The sequence below is a fragment of the Pelecanus crispus genome, chromosome 3 (genome assembly GCF_030463565.1).
Source record: "Pelecanus crispus isolate bPelCri1 chromosome 3, bPelCri1.pri, whole genome shotgun sequence".
Classification (NCBI taxonomy): domain Eukaryota; kingdom Metazoa; phylum Chordata; class Aves; order Pelecaniformes; family Pelecanidae; genus Pelecanus; species Pelecanus crispus.
Window position 1 is genome coordinate 105,779,530 of NC_134645.1, and position 20,901 is coordinate 105,800,430.

General features: G+C 41.2%; 1 protein-coding gene across 2 annotated transcripts; it reads left to right on the forward strand.

Annotated features, from left to right (window-relative positions):
* The first annotated feature begins 431 nt into the window (after positions 1-431).
* On the forward strand, positions 432-16,929 carry ELOVL5 (ELOVL fatty acid elongase 5). 2 transcript variants are annotated; one of them, XM_009480277.2, is made up of 7 exons: positions 432-500; positions 2,706-2,893; positions 9,932-10,009; positions 10,658-10,829; positions 12,364-12,488; positions 14,379-14,513; positions 15,977-16,929. In XM_009480277.2, exons 1-7 carry the CDS (start codon positions 443-445, stop codon positions 16,106-16,108), a joined length of 888 nt encoding a protein of 295 aa, XP_009478552.1. In that variant the 5' UTR covers positions 432-442; the 3' UTR covers positions 16,109-16,929. The 2 variants fall into 2 exon arrangements, with proteins under 2 accessions (XP_009478552.1, XP_075564700.1); XM_075708585.1 differs by lacking the exon at positions 12,364-12,488 and having other exon boundaries at positions 443-500.
* Positions 16,930-20,901: the final 3,972 nt, after the last annotated feature.

Genomic DNA, 20,901 nt, shown 5'->3' on the forward strand with positions numbered 1-20,901 from the left:
TATTCAAAGGTCTTTGTTAAAAGAGCTTCTTAGTATTTATTTGAGAATTTCAATGTTGCTAGCTTTCTCAAGGTCCAATCCTCCTCCTCCTCTTCCTCCTTGCAGAGGGATCTTGCAAGATGTCATCCTGTATTTGCACTTACAAAATACATAATTAAAAAGAACTTCAGGTTAATCTGAACTCATTATTTTAAGCTTCTGTGTATCTAGAACCATGATTAAATACTTCAGTGGGAAATACTGCTCTTACACCAGTGGCTCTCTGACACTGGAATAAGCTTTATATACTTTATATATGATGGTAGTGTCCAATATGTCTGCTGCAATTTTTGCGTATTATTTTCTTTGTTAACCCTAACAGATGGTATTCAGATGATTAAACTATTTTCATGAGCTGAAGAACTAACTTTCTCCTCTTCTTTCCATTTCAATAGGTTGTAGAATGGAACTTCTGGATAAAACAATCAATAGCTACCTTGATGTTTGGCTTGGTCCCAGAGGTAAGATTTGTCAAAAATTAAATACGTACATAAAGCTGGTATTAAAGTGCAGATACTAGAGCATAAGAAGCAGCTTCCCTGATGTTGACAGGCAATTACTTTCTTTAGTATCTGCAAAGCATCAAAACCATCTCTGGAAGTGTTCAAAAAACGGGTAGACATGGCACTTTGGGACATGGTTTAGTGGGCATGGTGGTGTTGGGTTGATGGTTGGACTGATGATCTTAGAGGTCCTTTCCAATCTTAATGATTCCTAGTTTTTACTTTCATTATAAATAATCCAGCCACCAAGCCAGGAAACATGAAATTGCTACCCTACCCTTAATTGGTTTAGTGGTGGACTTGGTAGTGTTAGGTTAATGGTTGGACTGGATGATCTTAAAGGTTTTTTCCAACCTAAATGATTCTATGATTCTGTAATAAGTAAAGAAGTGTGTTCAATGCTTCTGATCTTTTGACCTGAAGAGCTGCTAATTTTTCAGCTATGACAATGATAGGTGCTATTCTTCTTACTATCAGGTAAGCTCGTGTTGTTAGTCTTAGTGAACAACTGACTTCACTCAGATCTTTGCCACCTTTTTTTTTTTAGAATGTAATAATAGCTTTTATTAAAAAATCTTTTTTCAATTTGCATTTGATGAAATAAAAATACTCTTGTCCTCATAACTAGAGCTGCCAAGGAATTTTTCGCTGAAAAAATCTGTAGTTTTTGGAAAGCATTGCTTCTTTGAAACCATTCTTTTTAAAGAAACAATGGTTTTGGTAGGTTTTTCACTGGGAAAAAATCTACAGGTGGAGAACAGCAATCCTGGTCAGCACGAGGAAGGGCGAGACAGTGGAACTGGGACAGGCGATGGCCTCGTGGTGAGGGCTTCCAGCTAGGATAGGGATGGCCCTGTTCCACCTGGTCCTGGCCAGGGGGGATTAAATGCCAGCATCCTGTACAGAGTGTGCATAGCAGTGCTGCTCAGTGGCATGTTTTCTTCCTCTGATTGCTTCAGTGGCATCTTTTCTACCTCTTTTTTTGTCCCAGTGAAACTCCGGTGGTGGTGCCGCTGCCTTGCAAGACAAAGTCCACAGGAGGTGGAACAAGCCTCTGATCCCTCAAAGTGTGTTTTCTGTTTGCTTTTAGTAGCTTGGTGCCCTTGTTGTCCCCCTCTTCGTACTAAGCCCATTTGAATTAGTCTGGATGTTCTGATAGAACTTACTGCATGTGCTGGCATATGGTCTGTATTTGCCATGTCTTAAAAATAATGAATCATAAAGGTGGCAAATCCAAACAATTCCCCAGCTTTCTTAACTACTTCCCAGCCTGCATTTTAAGGCTTCATTCGTACATTGAGGAATCACATATGACTCCTTTAAAGTTAAGTCAGGGCTGTGAATGCCAGCAATACTTCAATTGTTCATTTATGGTTTGGTAAGTTTGGTTTCAATCCTTTGGGCCGACTTCAGTGAGAGGAATGAAATACCATGCTGTTGCTGGGTATGGACAACACAATTGTGGTTCAAAGGGATCATGCACTTGTCCTAAGTATTACCCTGAAATCCTCTCGTTCGGGGTGGTTTATGTGCTTTTCCTGAGCACTTGACATGTTGCCAGCCAGCCTGGTTGGTCAGACTGGACTGACTGCTCTGTGTTTTATTGCTCATACAAGGACTCCAAAATTTAATCCTTTTGAGTAGCACATACCTAAGTCCAATTGGGTTAGTATTGATTAGAAAATAATAATCAGGGTCATCTACCAATAACCACAAAGGTACCTGCTTCACTCTTAGCTTTGCTGGCTCTGTGAGGAAATAAGGTGTGTTCTATTGGGAAAGGTTGGTTTGAGAGAATAAGAGGAGAGGGTCATTGAAGCTTTTCTTTATAGTTTAAGCTCATCTGTGGTATTCAAGATGGATGACAATTCTGAACGGTAATGAGTATTTAAAGATAATAACAATAATCACTTAAGAATATTTTTGCCTTAGGAAGAGAATGACTTCTGCTTTCTTTAACAACTGTAAACTAAAACCTTTTTGTTGGCGAAGGTTGGTTGTAATTGGCAATGTCACCATTAATAGAAGGACTTGCTGCTCTTCCTTCGCCTTTGTCTGGTATTCCAGCACTAGAAGCATTTTGGGTACAGCTTTCTCTGGATGCATTGAACTCTTCCCCTTACAAAATCTAAGTGTTTGTATGTTTTTGTTTGTCTGTTTCAGACCCCAGAGTAAAAGGATGGCTTCTTCTGGAGAACTATACACCTACCTTTATCTTCTCAGTCTTGTACTTACTAATCGTATGGCTAGGACCAAAGTACATGCGGAATAAGCAGCCGTTCTCATGCAGGGGTATTCTAGTGGTCTACAACCTTGGACTTACGCTGCTTTCTCTGTATATGTTTTACGAGGTAGGAGAAAAGGGGTTGGGTCGGGGTTATTTTGCAGTATCTGTTTTAATTATATTGGCTTATGTTGAAAATGATCTCTGAGGACAGACCTCCTAAACCTGGGGAAACATCTGCAGAAATACTGCAACCATTCTTCAATGTCACTTCTCAGGGAAGAAAACCATAGTTGTAATGTTACCTCTAAGGATGGTATGAAACAAACCTTGCCTTAAACACCTGTGCTGACCTTGGTTAGCAATGTTTCAAATGCACTTCTCTCGTTCAGTGCAAGCGAAGGCCTGATCTTTCAGCATGAACCTGACTACTCCCTCAGTAACTCCTCCTTGCCTAGAAGTCATGCTCAGCATGATTGTGCTGGTGGATTGTACAAGGTACTTTGTAGCAAAACTATGGCTTGATTTGGAGGGCAAAACGTGTTCTATTTAAATGTGTTTAATCATGCACACGCTCTTCTCATCTATTTCTGTAAGCTTGCAATAGCTTCTTTTGTGTCCTCTTAGTTTTGCTGAAACAATTGCATCAACGCTGTTGTGATTCTTGGAAGTTTGTTGGAAGTTAAAATCTGAACATACAAATGTATTTCAAACTGAATTGGACTTTCTGTGGACTTATTTTCTTTCCTAACAAAACAAAGATTTAGGCAGTATAAAGTTTTCCACTTCCCAGAGAGCTCTTTAGCTGCTTTTACTCAGAATTGTATGGTTTTTATTAAAGTGAAAATGAAGAACTATGGCAGTGTAAATAAGAATGTGGTCAGAAAATGACTGAGTGTGTGGCTTCAATGTACAGGATACTTTGGCTTGCTTTTAACTAAAAGCATTTCTCCTTTCTGTAAGGAGAGATTTCATTTTCAACATGCAATTACAAGCTAGAGCTAAAACTACTAATCTGTTTTTTTCTTTCTTCTCCTTTTTGTTTTTCTTTTTTTTTTTTTTGGCATTTGCTTAGAAGTATATGCAAGCTGTAATTCTCCCTTAAATTTTTGGTTAATTTTGTAGTGTTTTACAAGGTGAGTGTTTAGATAGGAAGTGATTTAAAGTTATTTCTTGTGTTAAGAATTGTCTAGTCAAAAATTACTGAGTTGGGTTATTAAGAACTTTGGTACTTAATTGTTCGGGGGGAGTGGTTTTGGATTCAGTAGGTACTTGGAACAACTTGTATCCTTGATGTGCTTACATTTCTAACATCCCTGTCAGGATATTATAATCCAGAAAAATTTGTGTGTTGATTTGTTTAATTTGTCTAAAAGTAGTGTTGCTGTAGACTTCATGTACAACATCTGCATTATTTTATGCAGATATTATTTATAATTATATAATTATCTATTGTTCCAACCTCCAGTTATGTTATTGAGGGTTTACAAGTGCAGACTTTTCTTCAGTTCTACTAAGTGCAGATAAAACTCTCAGGACAGCCAATCTTTTTTCCTTGAATACTTGGAATAATACTCATAGTTTCCAAACAAAAATTACTGTAACATTGTGCCATGTTGCAAAACCTGCTGATAAACAATAGAAAAGATCTGAACTGTTGATCTTATAAATGCCCTTTTCTTGCTAACGATGGACTGGTTACCAAGAAAGAATTATTTGTTGTATGCTGAAGAAGTCCTCGTACTTGTAACCAGCTGAATAGCTTTTATATTGTGAAGGAATAAGACAACTAAAATACAGTGAGTATTAAGGCTCCTTCCTCCTATATAGTGAAACACTTTACATCAAAGTGAATATTGCTCTTAATGTAACATTATCTGTATGGAAGTGTTCATTGGTATTGTTGTAAGTATACCTTCTCTATAGAAATGGGAGTACACAAAACTACAGTGTTATGAAGACTATTAAACTCATGATAGTTGCAACAAAATGTGTTTGACAGCTTATAAGCTGTCAGTTTACAAGCTAGCCGTGAAGGCAAGCGATGTTCTGCAACAAGGGACTGATCCCATAAAAACACTGCCAAGTGGAGAGCCGTGCTGACATAACACTGCGCTGCTTGATGTTTGCAGGGAGAGAGCCGAAGGGCCAGGTGATAGGGGAAAAAAAAATCAGCTTCCTGCACCTCCAGGTACGTTCCCTAGCTGTAGTGCTGCCGCAATTACCTGTGTCAGTGCAAAGCAGGTGATACCCTCGCTCGGATCATATCAGTCATGGAAATTTAGCTTTGAAGGGTTAGCCATACATCAGTAGCACTTTATAGTACCTGTACTCAGTTTTAAGGTAAAATGATGAAGAGCAGCATTCAAAAAAGAGATGTAACTCCCTGTTCTCTTCCTTGTTGACACTTTGAGTTTCAGCTGGATTAAACTGTTTTCAGCCCTAGTTTGAGGAAAGTCATAAAACATCACCACTTATGAACTTGTTTAGTAGCCTGTCTGAAAATAAGCTGCTTTAATAGCTTGCATATGATACACCTGAAACCCTGCTTTGGAGTTTTTCCTGAGTTATAGCAGTGGTGGTTCAGGTCATGATTCTGTGGCATCACAGCTCAGTTTAAATATTATATGACCAAAACAAGATGTTAAAGTGAGGCATCCTCCCAGCTAGGCTGAGAAAGGTGACCTACTTGGTTTTCTGACCTTTACATCTGAATGTTTGCATGCAATAACATGGGGAAAAAATGATTGCATTGTAGTATTTGTATAATTCTAGTTATTATGTACTTGCCCCATTTGGTCTACTGATGTAATATAATATAACCTTATTTTAAAATCCCTAGAAATCTTATGCGTCTTAGTTGGAATTCCTAAGACAGTAGTTTCTGTGTGTACTTGCTATAAGTTATTTATTTGGGCATTTAATGACCAGACTGGCTTCCGGCACTAGCGGAACAGAGTAGTGGACCGTGCTTGTCCCAGACAATATAAAAGGCAAGGCAGACCTCGGGGAGCGGGAGAGGTTTCTCCAGGCTGACCTGTCACTCCCGTACTTCAGGAAGAGGGGATGCTCATTAGGAGCAAACAACGTTTTATTCTGTATAAATCTACAGTGCTTGGATTTTGAGGGGAAATAACGCTCCTGTCTTGGGCAGGGGCAGCCGGGGGTGGCCTCCTGCGTGCTGGAGAAGGTGCGTAGCGGGGCGGCTGGCAGTGGGCTTGTAGGATACGGGTCCGTCGCCCGCTGGCTGGCACGGCTGTATCTGAAAGAGCCACAGGAGCAATCAGAGCAGCAGAGGCAGCGCTGCTTCCACTTGTGTCACTGCTCTGTGCCGGGATTGCCAGCCAAGTTGTCTTGTAACGCTGTGAGTAGGGCCCTTACCTCTACTCAAGTCTCGGCTAGGTAATTTGGGAAAGCAGGGAGAGTGCCAGGTACCCAGTTAGACAGCACTCAGACCCCTTTTATTTTGGGGGTGTTTGTTTGCAAAACTAACCAAGTGATCTGGACCACCTGGGCTTATATTTGAGAAAACTGGTCAGTGATGAAGCTCATTTTCTTAAAAGCAGTCGCTTTCCTGTCTTCTTTCTTCATCCGAAAAATTAATTCCCTACTGAATTAGCCTGAAGAAAGTCTCAGATTTTACTGATGAGGGAGCTGTAGGAAGAGCATCGTAAGAGCCGCACCCTGTTTTAGGAAGGAGGGGACTGGGTGAAGAGGTGCTGTGGCACATGAGCCGCGGGAGGCAGCTCGCTGCCAGGCTGCTCTTTCCTCTCCCCTTTCTTTCTCTACAGGTCCCGAAGCCCTTATCTCTGTCCCAAGGTGGTTGCGTTCATGTCAAGAATTTCATATCTCTGCAGGCGTTTGCTTTCTTTGATCAGACGTGAACTTCTGCTTCTTTTCACTTTAATCTAGCTCTGTTTTGAAGCTTGTAAACCCATCGTGCCTTGACAGCGTGATGCAGTGCTGGGTCCCTTATCTGCCCCTCTCCAGCGAGTCTCAGACTTTGGTTTTATCACAAGAAAACAAAATCCTCCCTGGTAATGCCTCTCCTACAGCCCGGCCAGAGTGGTGTTAGCGTGCTGGTTTATTTTGGTAGCAGAGTTTATAAAAGAAGCACATGCGATGGCATTTTAAAGAATTCAGCAATAGAATTACAAAATGAAAGCAACAGAAAAAAAAAACTTCAGTGCAGGGGAAGGGAGTAAGGGTCGCTTGAGCACAAAAGCAACTTTGAGCTGCAGGGTTTTCCCTGGAGCTGAAGGACTTAATGCTGACTTTGAGCACCATTTTAATTGGCTTATGAAGGAGCTGTCTCTCTTTGTGTCATTTAAAAATCACGTACTCTGGTCAAAATGATTGTAGTCAGCCTTTTCAAGACAGATTAGTTTCTTGAGAGAAGACATGCCTGTGGCTGCACATCAGCAATGCCATTAGCAAGCCTGGGCTCCTGCCAGCCTGAGAATGAAGGACTTTCTAGGGATGGTGGGCAGGGAAAGGTTGTCTCAAGCCTGGGGTGGCTGAGGAGCCACCAGCCCGTCGCTGGGAGGATAAGGAGTGCTGGCTGAGTTGAGACCTGCTGGAGAGTAGCTGTAAGGAGGGGTTACAAACCCTGGCTATCCTGGAAGCAGACCACAACAACCATGAGCAATGACTTAAATGCACTAGCTGGCAATTTATGACACCTCCGTTTATCGCTTTCTAGGTGGCAATTAAGCAGCTCCCCAGTGCTGTATGCCCAGCCCCGTGCGTAACAGAGCCATTTGGGAACCATTCGTGGTCAGGTCTTGGAGTGGCCCATTGGTTTTGTTTTCTGAAGCCTTCCAGCATGTGCTGAAAGTATTGTGGGTGCAAGAAATAGTGGTGTCAGGCAAAGGAGCAGCTGGCTAACTCAGAAGAAGGATTATCTGTGTGTGTTGTATGTTGCACCAAGCAAGGTTTGTGGGCACCGGCAGCAGTTCCTGGGCACCAGTAGCAGCTTTTTACTATTTACTTCCTTCTGGAAAGGGAGGGATTAAATTATTTTTGTAACTGTACTAACTATTTATATGATAAAAGATGTTACCATTTCCTACAAATGTTGCTTTGCTTCTATCATTTAAACCCCTGTGGCTGTGAGAGTATTAGAACTCCTAGCATATTATTATATGCTCTTCTGGAAATGAGGGAGTACTTGGGTTTAGCTCAAGCTACCTATAGCCACACTGATGCCTTTGCCCTTCAGAGTGGTGGGACCCATCCAGACACTTTTGGTTGCGTTACGCTTTAAGGCAGTGAACCTGTATCACTTGCAGGGAAAGCTCTTTGGGTTTCACTATGCTAGCCTTTCCTTCAAGAGAAGTTTATGGACCACAGGATTAGTGATGGATGCTATTTGGATTAATTACAATATAAACATTGTGATTATCCCTCTATTCCTAACACTTCCTTGAACTATGAGAACTGTATGAAAACATCTGTAAGCTCTTAACAACGCAATCACAGCACAATGTGGTCTTCTGTCTGAGGGACTGGCGGGCACTCACGAAGCTACACAGCCCTGACAGCGGTTTGGTGCAAGGCTTGCTCCAGGATGTAGCTGGTATTTTAGCAGGGTCCTGCTTTTACACTGGTGTGCTTTGCGTATCAGCGTCTTCCTTAGGGCTGGGAGAGGAGTCCTCCCATGGCTGCATTCCCTTTGCTGCTTGGATAGAGAAATTGCTTGGGTCTGCTGTCAATGTGCATGGCTGCCCTGCTCTCACCATGGCAGGGTGGTACTGATTTATCTCTAATACACGAGATAATTCCAGGTCTACATGTTATGATATAATGAGATGTCTCCCCCTCCCCCGCCTTTTTCTAAATAGTGGCAATAATTCTATCTCAGAAGGTCAAAAATAATGACCTAGGCTGACTGGGTATTTTAAAAGCTAATTTAGTGGGGAAATGAGCCATGAAAGAAATAACATTAGGAAAACGTAGAACATTTAAGTGATAATCTTTATTGTACCTTTTAGAAATAGCTTCCCATTCACAGTTCTGAGCAGCACTTAATCGTACCAGTTTTTGTAGTCTTTCAATCAAGTGATCATTTTAAATGACTTCTGGTACAAAGAGTTTTTCACCGTGGCTTTGCAAAGTTTTTTTTTATCCTGTGTGAGCATAGGTAAGGCCAAAACCAGACAACTTGCTTGTGCAGGATATCTGTCTTTGCCTTTAAAATATTTTTTTGGGATACCTAACAATTCTTTTTTCACTTGGGAATCATCTAAATTTGTTACTCCTCTCCTCATGCTATTCCCAAGAAGAAAGACATCTTTATAAACAACATCCAGCGATCCCTTCTGTTGCAATATTAAAGGGGGACTCACTCCTGTCCTTGCACCCACTCCCTCTTCCCATCCTACCCTCAACCTGCCCCTCCATCTGCCATCCATGAGAGGGTGGGACGTGGACATCCAGCTTGCCTCTTGCTTCTCTGGAGGTTTCAGCCAGCCCTTCAGCAATGGGCTCCCCATCATCCTCTCATGACTAATAGCTGGTCATTACTCTTAAAAGCAATTTTGTCACGTTTGAGGTGTTATTTGTTATGCCAGGAAGTCAGGCAGGCAACGGCATATCCTGTGGAGGAAGTCACTTGTGCTGGGAAGGATGTAATGTGCCTGGGATGAGTGAATTATTTAAAACGATTGTGAAGAATTGAAATACGGTGAAACATCAGTTGTTAGCTGTTAAGGATAGCAAAGCTGTAGATTTGCTCTGTTACACAGTTGAAAAAGCTGTAGTCAGATCTCTGTGTATAAAACTTCCTAAAAATATAACTTTCCAAAAAAGAAAAAAAAATATTTACTTTTCTTTGGTCATTCACTTTGTTCAACAATCAGATTGTCAGTTAAGAAGGAAAGATATTTCTTAGGGATCTGTCTAGAATATGTCTGTGCAAAACACAGATGCTATGTGAGATAAGTGGGGATAAGATGCTACCTCCTTTTTTTTTTCTGGTATTCCCCAATTGGAAGAATTTCTGATTCGATCACTGCTTGGAGCTTGAATTCAACCTAATGCCGCACTCAGATGCCCATGAATCCCTTGACACCCAGATGTCTCGGCAGAGCTGCTGTTGAGGTTTGCACGTGCCACGGGGTGCAGCCTTCTCCCCAAATGACACTTTATTCTTTGATCTTCTCAGCTGGTGACAGGAGTATGGGAAGGAGGATACAATTTCTTCTGTCAGGATACGCACAGTGGAGGAGAAGCTGATATGAAGGTAACGTAATCGAGACTTACAGCTAATAACATTTCAAATTGTCTGCTTGTGTGTAAGTGGAGAGCAGAACAGTATTGATTATGCCGATTTTGTTCAAACTACATGCTTTTTTCCTTCCTTTTACAATACAGTGGACAATGCATCGTCAAACGTAATAGTTAATCTACAATATATTCATGGTTGGTACTTTGGTGAGTAATTATCTGTAAATTTTTAAGTGTTCTCAGGTCAAAAAACAAGGACTTGGTCTTCAGACTGAATCCAACCACACTGTGTTGTGACTCTCCTTCTCTTTCTGAGATGTGGTGGTGATGATTTCTTCTGGTCATTGTTCAGACCTCTCCTTTACAGAGAGGACTGCGGGACCAACTCTGGTTAAATATTTTCCTGTTTCTCCCAGGACACCCCAGCTGCAAAGCAATAGCCTCATAAAACACTCTTCGTCATTGTGTTTTCAGCTGTAGCCATGGGCTTGTACCTAGATCTCCTACGGAGACACCTGAGGCTGAAGTGTTGCCGAAGATCTTAGCAGTGTCTTCAATACAAGTAGCGCAGGACAGAATCTGGATTTGAATTACTTAGATAGCAAAAGGGTTGAAAGCTCCCCACAACGTGCAATGCTTCTAAAACTTGTTTCCTCCTTTCTAGATCATACGTGTCCTCTGGTGGTACTATTTCTCCAAACTCATTGAGTTCATGGATACCTTCTTTTTCATTTTGCGGAAAAATAATCATCAGATCACTGTTCTGCATGTCTACCACCATGCAACGATGCTGAACATTTGGTGGTTTGTTATGAACTGGGTGCCTTGTGGTCACTGTAAGTACTGGGTCATGGTGGGCAATGCTTGCAGCAAGGGCCTCGTTTTGGTTTTCTTTTGGTCAAACCAAACATCTCTGGTACCTTCAGCTGCAGGATTTGTCCTGTCCCATATTAAGCTGCTTTGCTGAATTGCAACTATTGCAGGTAGTTGCAGGTATTAAGCTGCCTGCAGAGCCTCTAGAAAAGGCATGCCGATGTAGTTTGCAGAATTTGCATGGCAGTGTGACATTTATCAGCTGCAATAGTGCAGGTCTGATACCTGTCAACCTTATTTTCTGTTCTTTGTGGTGGTTGCAGACCCTCTAGTGAAACAATACTCTTTTCCAAGTCAGGACCAGAAGCTTATTTCAGCTGCAAGATGGCTAATAGTGACTCCTGTCCTTGTATCTGTCAAGTTCACTTGAGATGTTACTTTCTTAATTTAGTCTCATTATACCAGTAGCCATAACAAATTATTTCAATTAAAATCTTGTCCCCCGAGTGCTAATGTACTTGACCAAATACATCTTAAATGGAAGATTTCCATGTCTCTCTTGTCTAAATCCTGCTAACCTCTGGCTATCTTGCTTTGATTCTTTAATTTCATTGCTTTTAGCTGGCGTCTAGTTTCCTAACTGCATTAGCATGGCTTAGTTGTGGTTCAGATGTGCAGCTTATAGATACTGGTTTTATTGAACACTCATCTAAGAAAAACCTTGTCAAATCCAGTGGATGTGAACTACTGGCAGTGCAGACAGAGAGGCTGGGTTGCTCAGGAAGGCTGGTCTGCTTTCTGAGCCAAACAACATAGAAACTTGTATTTGTTTCGTGTTGTCAGCACAACAGTGAGTAATGCTGAACTTATAAAAAGTGTGCATCTGGAACCACATTCTCCTCCAGGGAAGTCAGTCCCTGTTTGTACAACAGTCAAAAGTGCAGATACTTGGAGTCTATCTTGTGTTTGCGTGGTCTTGAAAATACTTTTGTGCTATTTCTAGTGATGTGTTTTTCTTTTTCCTTTCCAAGCTTTATATTCTGCATGGTCATCACTGTTTGATGCAGTTTGGTGTTAAGCTAAAAGTTTCTTTAATGACTAAAGATGCTGTAAACAAGGACAAATAAAGTGGCTAACTTGCAGTTTCTGAAGGTATCTATTGCTTTTGGTTATAAATGACAAAATAGGCTCCTGCCTGGAAGGAAGTGAAATAAGCCTAAAATTAGATGGGTGAAGCTATCATTGTTGGGCACGTTTACGTGCCTCCTTTTTATCAGCTTCCTCAGTTCCCTTGAGAAGCCGGAATGTAGATGTGAAAAAGAATAAATCAAGGAAGCAAAACCAGAAGGCTGATAAAAAGTGCACAGCTGCAAAGCAGGTCAGCCACTCTGTTGGGTGAACAGAAAAAAGAATGAAGGCAGTGGAGTCTTGCCTTTCTTCTAAGAAAAAACATATTTTAAATAGTAACATTTTGAACTTGTTACTTTTGTAGGACCCATGAAACTGTGTGTTCCTGGTAATGCAGTGCACTTTCTTTTCCCTCTTCCCTTTTTCTAGCTTACTTTGGTGCCACACTGAACAGCTTTATCCATGTCCTCATGTACTCCTACTACGGATTGTCTGCTGTTCCAGCAATGCGTCCTTATCTGTGGTGGAAGAAGTACATCACTCAGGGGCAGCTGGTGAGTGAGTAGCTCTTCAGTGCTTTAGCAGGCTCTTGTATTCATGTTGGGGTCCTCTTGCCTTTACTGAGTTAGAAGATTTTTGCAGGGGATAGAAGGGAGAATGAAGGCTAGTACCGTTTACATCTTTAAGTGCCTAAATCACGTTAGAAATCCAGCTTCTGTACCTCCGTTTGCTCTGTTTTCAGGATGGTGGGGAGCTGGGGACTGATGGTGTACATGAATCAGTGCTGAGATCAATGAGATCTTTCCCCACCTCCCCATGTTGTGTGGCCAGAAGTATTTGGGAGTTGCAGCGCTGGGTTTTCTGGGACTCGCTAGCCCGGGAGGAGAGAGAAGCTTTTCTTCCAAGCCTGCTTGAGCTAACGTGTTCTTCTCTGTGCTTGGTTGCTCAGGCTGATGTTGAGATGACAGACCAAAAACCAAGTGCAACGCAGTCCACAGCTAACAAGGCCCTTCATTCTAGTCCTGCTGGACAATGGCTTTTCTGTCTCACTTGTGCATGCAGTTGCAAATGGTTTATTAAAAACTGTTCAATATTTCTGGTCTCCTTCTGCACTTTAAATGGGCAGATTTTTTTCTCTTGTAATTCTGTGTTGGACTCCTTGCATCCATTTGTATTGTTTCCTGTGTATACAGTGATGAAGCCCGAATGCTGTGTCCTGGAGGTGAAAAGAGCAACAAAATTAAGCAATATGGCACATGCTGTGGTTGTACTGCACGAGAACCAGGTTTCAGTGTGTATAACGTGTCAGAACACCACAAGGAAACGTGCATGGGTGTTTTTGTCTTCCCCATTTTGTAGGTGGGGAAACCGAAGCCTAGAGATAGACTTATTTGTTATCACAGCATCACAGAATGGCTGGGGTTATCTCCCTCCCCTCCCCGTCTCCTTCCCCCCCACTTAGCAAGCCCTCAGAGCTGTGAATAGTTTAATAACATTTGCTCGTGATGACCAGCAATTCTGAGTGATGATTCTCAATCTTTTTTTTCTTAGCACTCTTCCTTCCTGAAGGATGGCTAAGTATTGTAGCAGTGAGGTTCATTGGTTTTTTGGTGGGGTTGTTTCGCTTTGTGTGATTTTTTTCCTTCTAGATTTAGTCCCTATTCTTCATCCTGGTTGGCTGAGCCCTACAGAGTGCAAGTGTCTCAGTGCTTCGGTTGCTGCCCTGGCTACCGTCATAGCTGCTTTCACTTCCCTGCCTGTTCCGCCTGCATAGCTGTTACGGCAGCAAAATAACAGAACAGTCTTTCCCTTTTCAAATAAACATTCCCTAATCTGGTAGCCTTCACGTAAAGATGAATTTTGCCTAAGGCCCTCTGCAGCACTTCAGCCCAAACTGTGTTTTTCCAAAAGAGATAACTGAAGATAATTAAACCCCAGTCCTCCTCCCTGCCTCCCCAGCTTCCCTGCAGCCTTTACCCCAAAAATTCTTACACTGGAGCTGTATGTTGGGCAGTCCCTGTCTGGGGGAGAGGATCGCAGGATCTGTCTGTAGACCCAGTTACCCCAAATCTTCCGCAACCGAAGCAGTGAGATGCAGATCTACTCTGTTAGGCTGGTAGAGTCAAACCCTGATGAGCTCTCACTAGGGAGAAGGTGATCTTTCTTCCTCAGTATATTTATAAATCAATTCTACATAAGTTACTCTAATGCTCTAAAATGGAATGATATTAATCAAATAAAAACAAACAACAGAATACCATAACCTGAATGTCTGTTAACTCAAGTTTACACTGTTAGTAAGACAGAGAAGATAAACTTGTCAAACATGCAGTATTACATATTTTTGACTTGTTTTGGAAATAGCAAATGAGATTTTGGGCACTAATGGCTTTTTTCCTCCTTGCATTAATGTGCTCCGTTTCTCTTTTTTTTTCTCTCCCCAGACTCAGTTTGTCCTGACAATCTTCCAGACGAGCTGTGGTGTTGTTTGGCCATGTGCATTTCCTCAGGGGTGGCTGTATTTCCAGATTTCTTATATGATTTCTTTGATTATCCTCTTCACAAATTTCTACATTCAGGTAAAAGTAATATTCATCGACTCTTTGTAGAGTTCTAGTGGCTGTATCTCATTGGAAAGCAGAAAGATATGCTTGAAATAGCCTTTTGCTGTCTTCTAGTAAGATGCATAGGCTCTTAAAGTACTATATGTGTTGGCCTGCCCTCAAATTTGGAAGCTTCTGATGTTTTGTATCTGTAATTCAGAACAATTAGTAATTTCAGTAAGCAGAGTGGCTCAAAAAGGCATTTTACTAATGCAATTTTAACTGCAGATAAGGGAGAGGAAGGGCTTTTATGTAAGAAACAGCTTTCCAGTCTGAAACAAAACAGCAGCCTGTGAACCTGTGAAGCACCCAAAGGAATTGTTCACTATGGCTGTTACAAGGGGAAATGCTTTTTTTATATCCAGGGAAACTTCTCAAACTCCCAACACAGAGAAATCTGGTTTTGGCTCACCTTTACAGGCATTTGTTTGTACTTTCATCTGGAAAATTAACATTTTGAATTGTGTTTCTACAAAATCGATTTCATGTCTGAACAGATCTAGACCTGGTATGTGTTGTTTTGAGTAGTTCCTAATCAGGCTCTTTGCAAAGATGTACCCATCTTCAGAAAATCAAACCGGCACAGCCTACTGCCCCCAAACAAGCAAACTCTGTTACATATATTAAACGTCTCTGAAAGATTTGAGCATTTCGGGTCTGGTAAGAGTGATTCATGGGGGGAAACATAGCAGGCTTCCCTACCTGAGCTTCCAGTACTTCTTAAAATCAGTCCCGTGGTTCATATCACTTGCTGCATATGAACATGCTAATTAAACATGATAATATATTACAGATATTACTTGACTTTCTTCATCAATTTAACCATTTAAGTTTCTTTCACACACACGTATTTTGGGAAACACACTCTTGCAAGGTGACTGAGCCCCTTTGACAAAGACTAACTCATGTATATTTTTTTCACTGTCTGTAATTTTTTTTTTTGTGTCCTGAGCCTCCCTGGTCCTGTTAGTTTTTGCTTTCCACGTCGGACAGTGCAAATTCCTTTCACGTTTCTGTCTCTGAACTTCCCTCACTGTTCTTGTTTATCCCACTTCTTCTGGCTTTGTTTGAGATAGTCACCTGCAGTGCATCAAACCTGCTTCCTCACTTGCTATTTTGAGTATATTCTTCTGCCATAGTCTGCTCATAAAATTGCTTCCCTTCTTTCTAATTTACTGTTAACAAAACACTACCAATGCTACCATCATACTACCAAGCCTTTTTCTCTTTCAGTGAAGTAACTCTCTTGCTATGATGAATGAAAGGCATAGTATAGCCTCATACACAAAAAATGGTAGAGCTTGTTAGACTCTTGCCACCGGCACAAGGTCTTTAAAAATGACAAATGCAAGTTTACTTTTGTGTTTCTTGAGTTACTGTAAGGAAGCAGTTATTTATATCTATTTAAGCAAAACCATGTGTCTTTCCGTATATTCTAGACTTACAACAAGAAGGCGTCCTCGAGGAGGAAAGAGTATCAGAACGGCTCTACGGCCACTGTGAATGGGTACACAAACAGCTTTTCTTCCCTTGAGAACAATGTGAAACAAAGGAAACAAAGGAAGGATTGAAGACCAAACTGAAAAACCATTTTGATAACCCCAACAACAAAATCATCTGATTGTAAGCACAATTAAGAGTTGTGCACTAATACTAACGGCTACTGTAACTATTCCTGCCTAGAATAGTGTGATTTATGTAGGACTTAACCAGTGCAAACACCCTAGAAACTGTATACAGAACATAAAAGTAGGTTAAAGTTTAAAAATAATTCTGGGCTGTCACTGACCCCGCTATAGACTGTGGAAGGGAGTATTATCGTAGTATCTGACACTGCTGTTGCCTTACTAGTCAATATGATAGGTGCTGAATTATGATTCACAATTTGAAAACACTGTAATCTAAACCTCCATTTTTTTTACTGTAGATCATGCATGTGACTGTAGAGGTAATTTGTACGATGCTGGTTTCAGTAGATAAACACACATGCCTTAAATTAAAAAGCAGGGCCCAAAGCTTATTACTCGTTTAAAAATTAGGGTATGTTTCAACTTTTCAGTTGATTGACTTTTTATTAAAAAGTCATTTAGAAATATCCATTGATCATTTTACTGTTCTGTATGTGATACATGATGTTCCGTATCTCTTACGCGATACAGTGAAATTGGAAATGGCACATTTAGTTTTGTATATTTGGCTTTAACTGACTAAACAGTCACGAACCAGATGGAAAAGTTATTTTACCTTTTTAATAGATATTATTTTTTTATTTGAAGTATGTCACTAATGTAAAATTAATTGGCGCTTACACAGTCCAGTAAGACTTAAATATTGTCTCTAAGGTTTAGAGTATATACAGGGTGGACCCATCTTTTCTTTAACTCTTTTTTTTTGTTTTTCTTCTCTTATTTCTGGGAATTCTTATATGCTAAATAAAGAGTGGGTTTTGATATGGAAACTGGCAGAATTTCAAGTGTTGTTACCATAGCCATATCCACATCTTAGGAGCTACTGTTTAAGTCTGTGACATATCCGAAAGCGTATTTAAAAACCAAGACAAAAAGATGCTTTTCTGATGGAATTGTCTGTATTTAAGTTGGTATCTGTACTCTTCTTCATGTAGCATATGTCCTTTTTTAAAATGTGCCTAACACAAACATTTTTTTTCCCAAACAAGCAAAATTAAACAGTCTAAGTCATACCTAATGTTTGTTAAATGTTACTGAAATGTGCTGGAGATGTCTGTTTCTGTAATGCAAGTTGTGTATATCACCGGTAATGTTTTGGCTTGTTATCTGAGGATTTGGTTCAAGTGCTTGTTAAAGTTACTCCTCCTTGTAAAATCTTGCCTTGCACATATGAGGAGTCAGTTGCAAAGCCGGTCCCTATTGCTGGTATTCTGGTATTTGCTGTGGTGGAGTTTGGCTTATGAATATTTTATTCATTAAGCTCTGAAAAATTGAATTGTGCAAGACATTCTGCTGGTCATTGCTCAAGTTTAGCTGTTTGTTTTTTGATATTTATATAAATGCCAATTTTAACATGTTTAATTTTTTTTTTTAAATTAAATCTTTTTAAAAATTTTTGCACATCTCTTAGGGAATTAATAAGTTCTCCTGCTAGTCTTGTGGGTTTTCATTCCTTGTTTTGAAGGAGACAGTGTCTGTTATGTTTACATTATCAAAGCTTGTGTGTGTGTTTCCATTTCTAGGTACTGGTTTGCAGAGTCTTTACATAGCTCAGTACAGCAGCTATAATGTTCAAAATAGGCTGTCTAAATGTGCTAGAAATAAACCCTTGGCTCATCTGAATATGCCTACATTGTTAATGTTTGACATGGTTTAATCATTAAAACACTTTTGATGATCTCTGCCTGAATTCTGGTGCGTTTGTACAGATCTCATCCATTGCCCCATCCTTTGTCAAGCCAAGGAGGAGCGTCATGATGGAAGGACAGCTGCACATATTCAGAGAATTTTAGCATACCAGAGATTTGGTAACAAATTCCTTACAGAACCTTCGACTGTTACTAAATGCTGTTCCTTTGCCTGGCTGTAGGAATAATTGTCTGTGTGATGGATTAAACCTCCTGCTGGGAGCAAAACTTAATGTAGCCGAGAGGGACTTTCTGCCTCAGATATCCTGGCTATAAAATGGGAATAACACCTCTCTCCAGAATGGGAGCATTTTTACAATTTCCCTGTAGCTCCCCTTGCCCTTAAGTTATCGTTTCTGAGCCCTGCTCCATTTCAGCGTTTAATCAGTGCATTGCAACAAGACCCAGATAGCTGGGTGATGGACTCAGTAAAAGCAGAACTACTTACGTAGCTGTCTGTCTTCTCGCTTGCAGGCTTTTAAAACAAGAAACTTAGACCAAGGAAATGGGTTTTGTGCTTTGTGTGGAAGGCTTAGAGGTTTCATGTTATGCTGCTCTCTTCTGGGAGGGAGCTCCAAGTGCCTGAGATGGTTATAGAATCATAGAATCATAGAATCATCTAGGTTGGAAAAGACCTTTAAGATCATCCAGTCCAACCATTAACCTACACTACCAAGCCCACTCTAGACTAATCAAGGGTAGACCAGACTAAACCATGTCCCAAAGTGACACATCTACCCGTTTTTTAAACGCCTCCAGGGATGGTGACTCCACCACCTCTCTGGGCAGCCTGTTCCAATGCCTGACCACCCTTTCCGTAAAGAAATTTTTCCTAATTTCCAGTCTAAACTTCCCCTGGCGCAGCTTAAGCCCATTTCCTCTTGTCCTATCGCTAGCTACTTGGGAGAAGAGACCAACACCCACCTCACTACAACCTCCTTTCAGGTAGTTGTAGAGAGCGATAAGGTCTCCCCTCAGCCTCCTCTTTTCCAGGCTAAACAACCCCAGTTCCCTCAGCCGCTCCTCATAAGACTTGTTCTCCAGACCCTTCACCAGCTTTGTTGCCCGCCTCTGAACACGCTCCAGCACCTCAATGTCTTTCTTGTACTGAGGGGCCCAAAACTGGACACAGTATTCCAGGTGCGGCCTCACCAGCGCCGAGTACAGGGGCACAATCACCTCCCTGCTCCTGCTGGCCACAGCATTCCTGATACAAGCCAGGATGCTGTTGGCCTTCTTGGCCACCTGGGCACACTGCTGGCTCATGTTCAGCCGGCTATCTACTAACAACTCATGGTTGCTGAGATGTTTTTTTTTTCCTGCATGTGCAAGTTCAACTTCGAAATTGAGTGTTTTTCTAGGCGGGGCTCAGTAAGGTGCAGTTCTTTGGATGATAAGCCAAATCTACAGAGAGTACCTAGAAGGCAGAAGCTGCAGCACCAACCTGGCCTTCCCCGTGGAGCCGCGGAGAATGGGCTGCTGCACTCCAAACCTAGCCTTCAAGGTCAGTGGCACATGGTGACAAAATGTGACAGCTTTTATAATCGGTTGCCACCATGTAGACCCAGTGGCTTTGTTCAAAGCTGGTAGAAGATGTGGTCTTGGAAAGATGTATAGCATCAGTAGCATTCACAACTGCAGGTCAGAAGACTGTGACTCCTGGTGGGTACTCTTCTGCAGTCTCAGCAGCAGCTGAAAAGTGTCCGAGACCTGTAGGGCTGGATCAGACAGTACTTTTTTTGTAACCGACGACCAGGCTGAGGGACCGAGGCAGGAGCCTGGGTCTGTGTACCTGGCTCCGTTTCCAATGCGTTACCTGACCTGGAAATCCAGGAACTTTCTGGTTCATTGTGTATTTTACTTAATGCAAGCGCTGGAGCTTCTGATAGGACTTCTGCCACCAAAATCGTGGCAAAGAAACCCCCAGACCCCCAAACCTGATGGAGAGCTGCTCTAGGGGTTGACTCTGCCTTTGATATTTGGTAGCTGTCCTGAGGCATAAGCTGATAGAAGTGTGGGTGTGTTTATGTGACTGGAATATATGTTACAAGGTATGCATTATTCAAGAGAGATGTGAAAATAAGCTAGATGCTGAAGAAAAGTGTAAAAAATATGGGAGGCCAAATTACTTTGATAGTGTAGGTTCTGCTGGGAATCCGCCAGAAGCAGTGCAGGGGGTGACTGAAATGGATAGAGATCTCCGTATTAGGGAAATGCTGCTAAGAGTTGTGTTGGTGCAGAAGATTAACTTACATTGTCACTGTCATCCTCTTGCCAAGAATTACTGAATCAACAAAGGTGGTTAGTGGTAATCATCAGGATGTTGCAAGAGCTGGTTTAAAAAGCAAACTTGCAGTTCTGAGCTTTCAATCCATTTAATTTAAATAGATGGATATACAAACAAGATCTGTATGTTTCTCAGTTTTGGTAGAGCAGGAGAAGCTAGAGTCCCCAGGGGCTCCCAAGACATGACAGTAGCAGAGGCATTATATTTTAAGTCAAAGGTGCTAAAATAATCTCAAACAGAAAGGGGAAAATTGAGTAACAAACGTCCAGTTAAAAAAAAAAAAAAAAAAAAGTAAGTTTTATTTAGGTCAGTCAAGCTGCTATGTGGAGAAGGAGGAAGAAGAAATTACATGTCTTGTGTTTCAAGGATATATAATGTAGATACTATATTTTTTTATAGGAAGAATGTAAAAAGTGGTACCTGGTAATTGGTAGGCTCGATAGTCTGATTTCAGTATGATGAAAGGCTTCAGAATAAATGGGAAGAATAGTTGAGTACAGGGAAGTAAACAGAAAATGGGAGAAAATGTAACCCGTTTTCTGGAATTGGTCACACTTGACTTATATTGTTGTTTAATAAACAAATACTGTGTAGACAAGGGAAATACATTTTCCATCCATCTGGAATAGGTACAATTTTTATTCTTAGACATGATTATCTAAACTTGAGGGTATGGTGACCAGCAACAGGCTCTATGGACA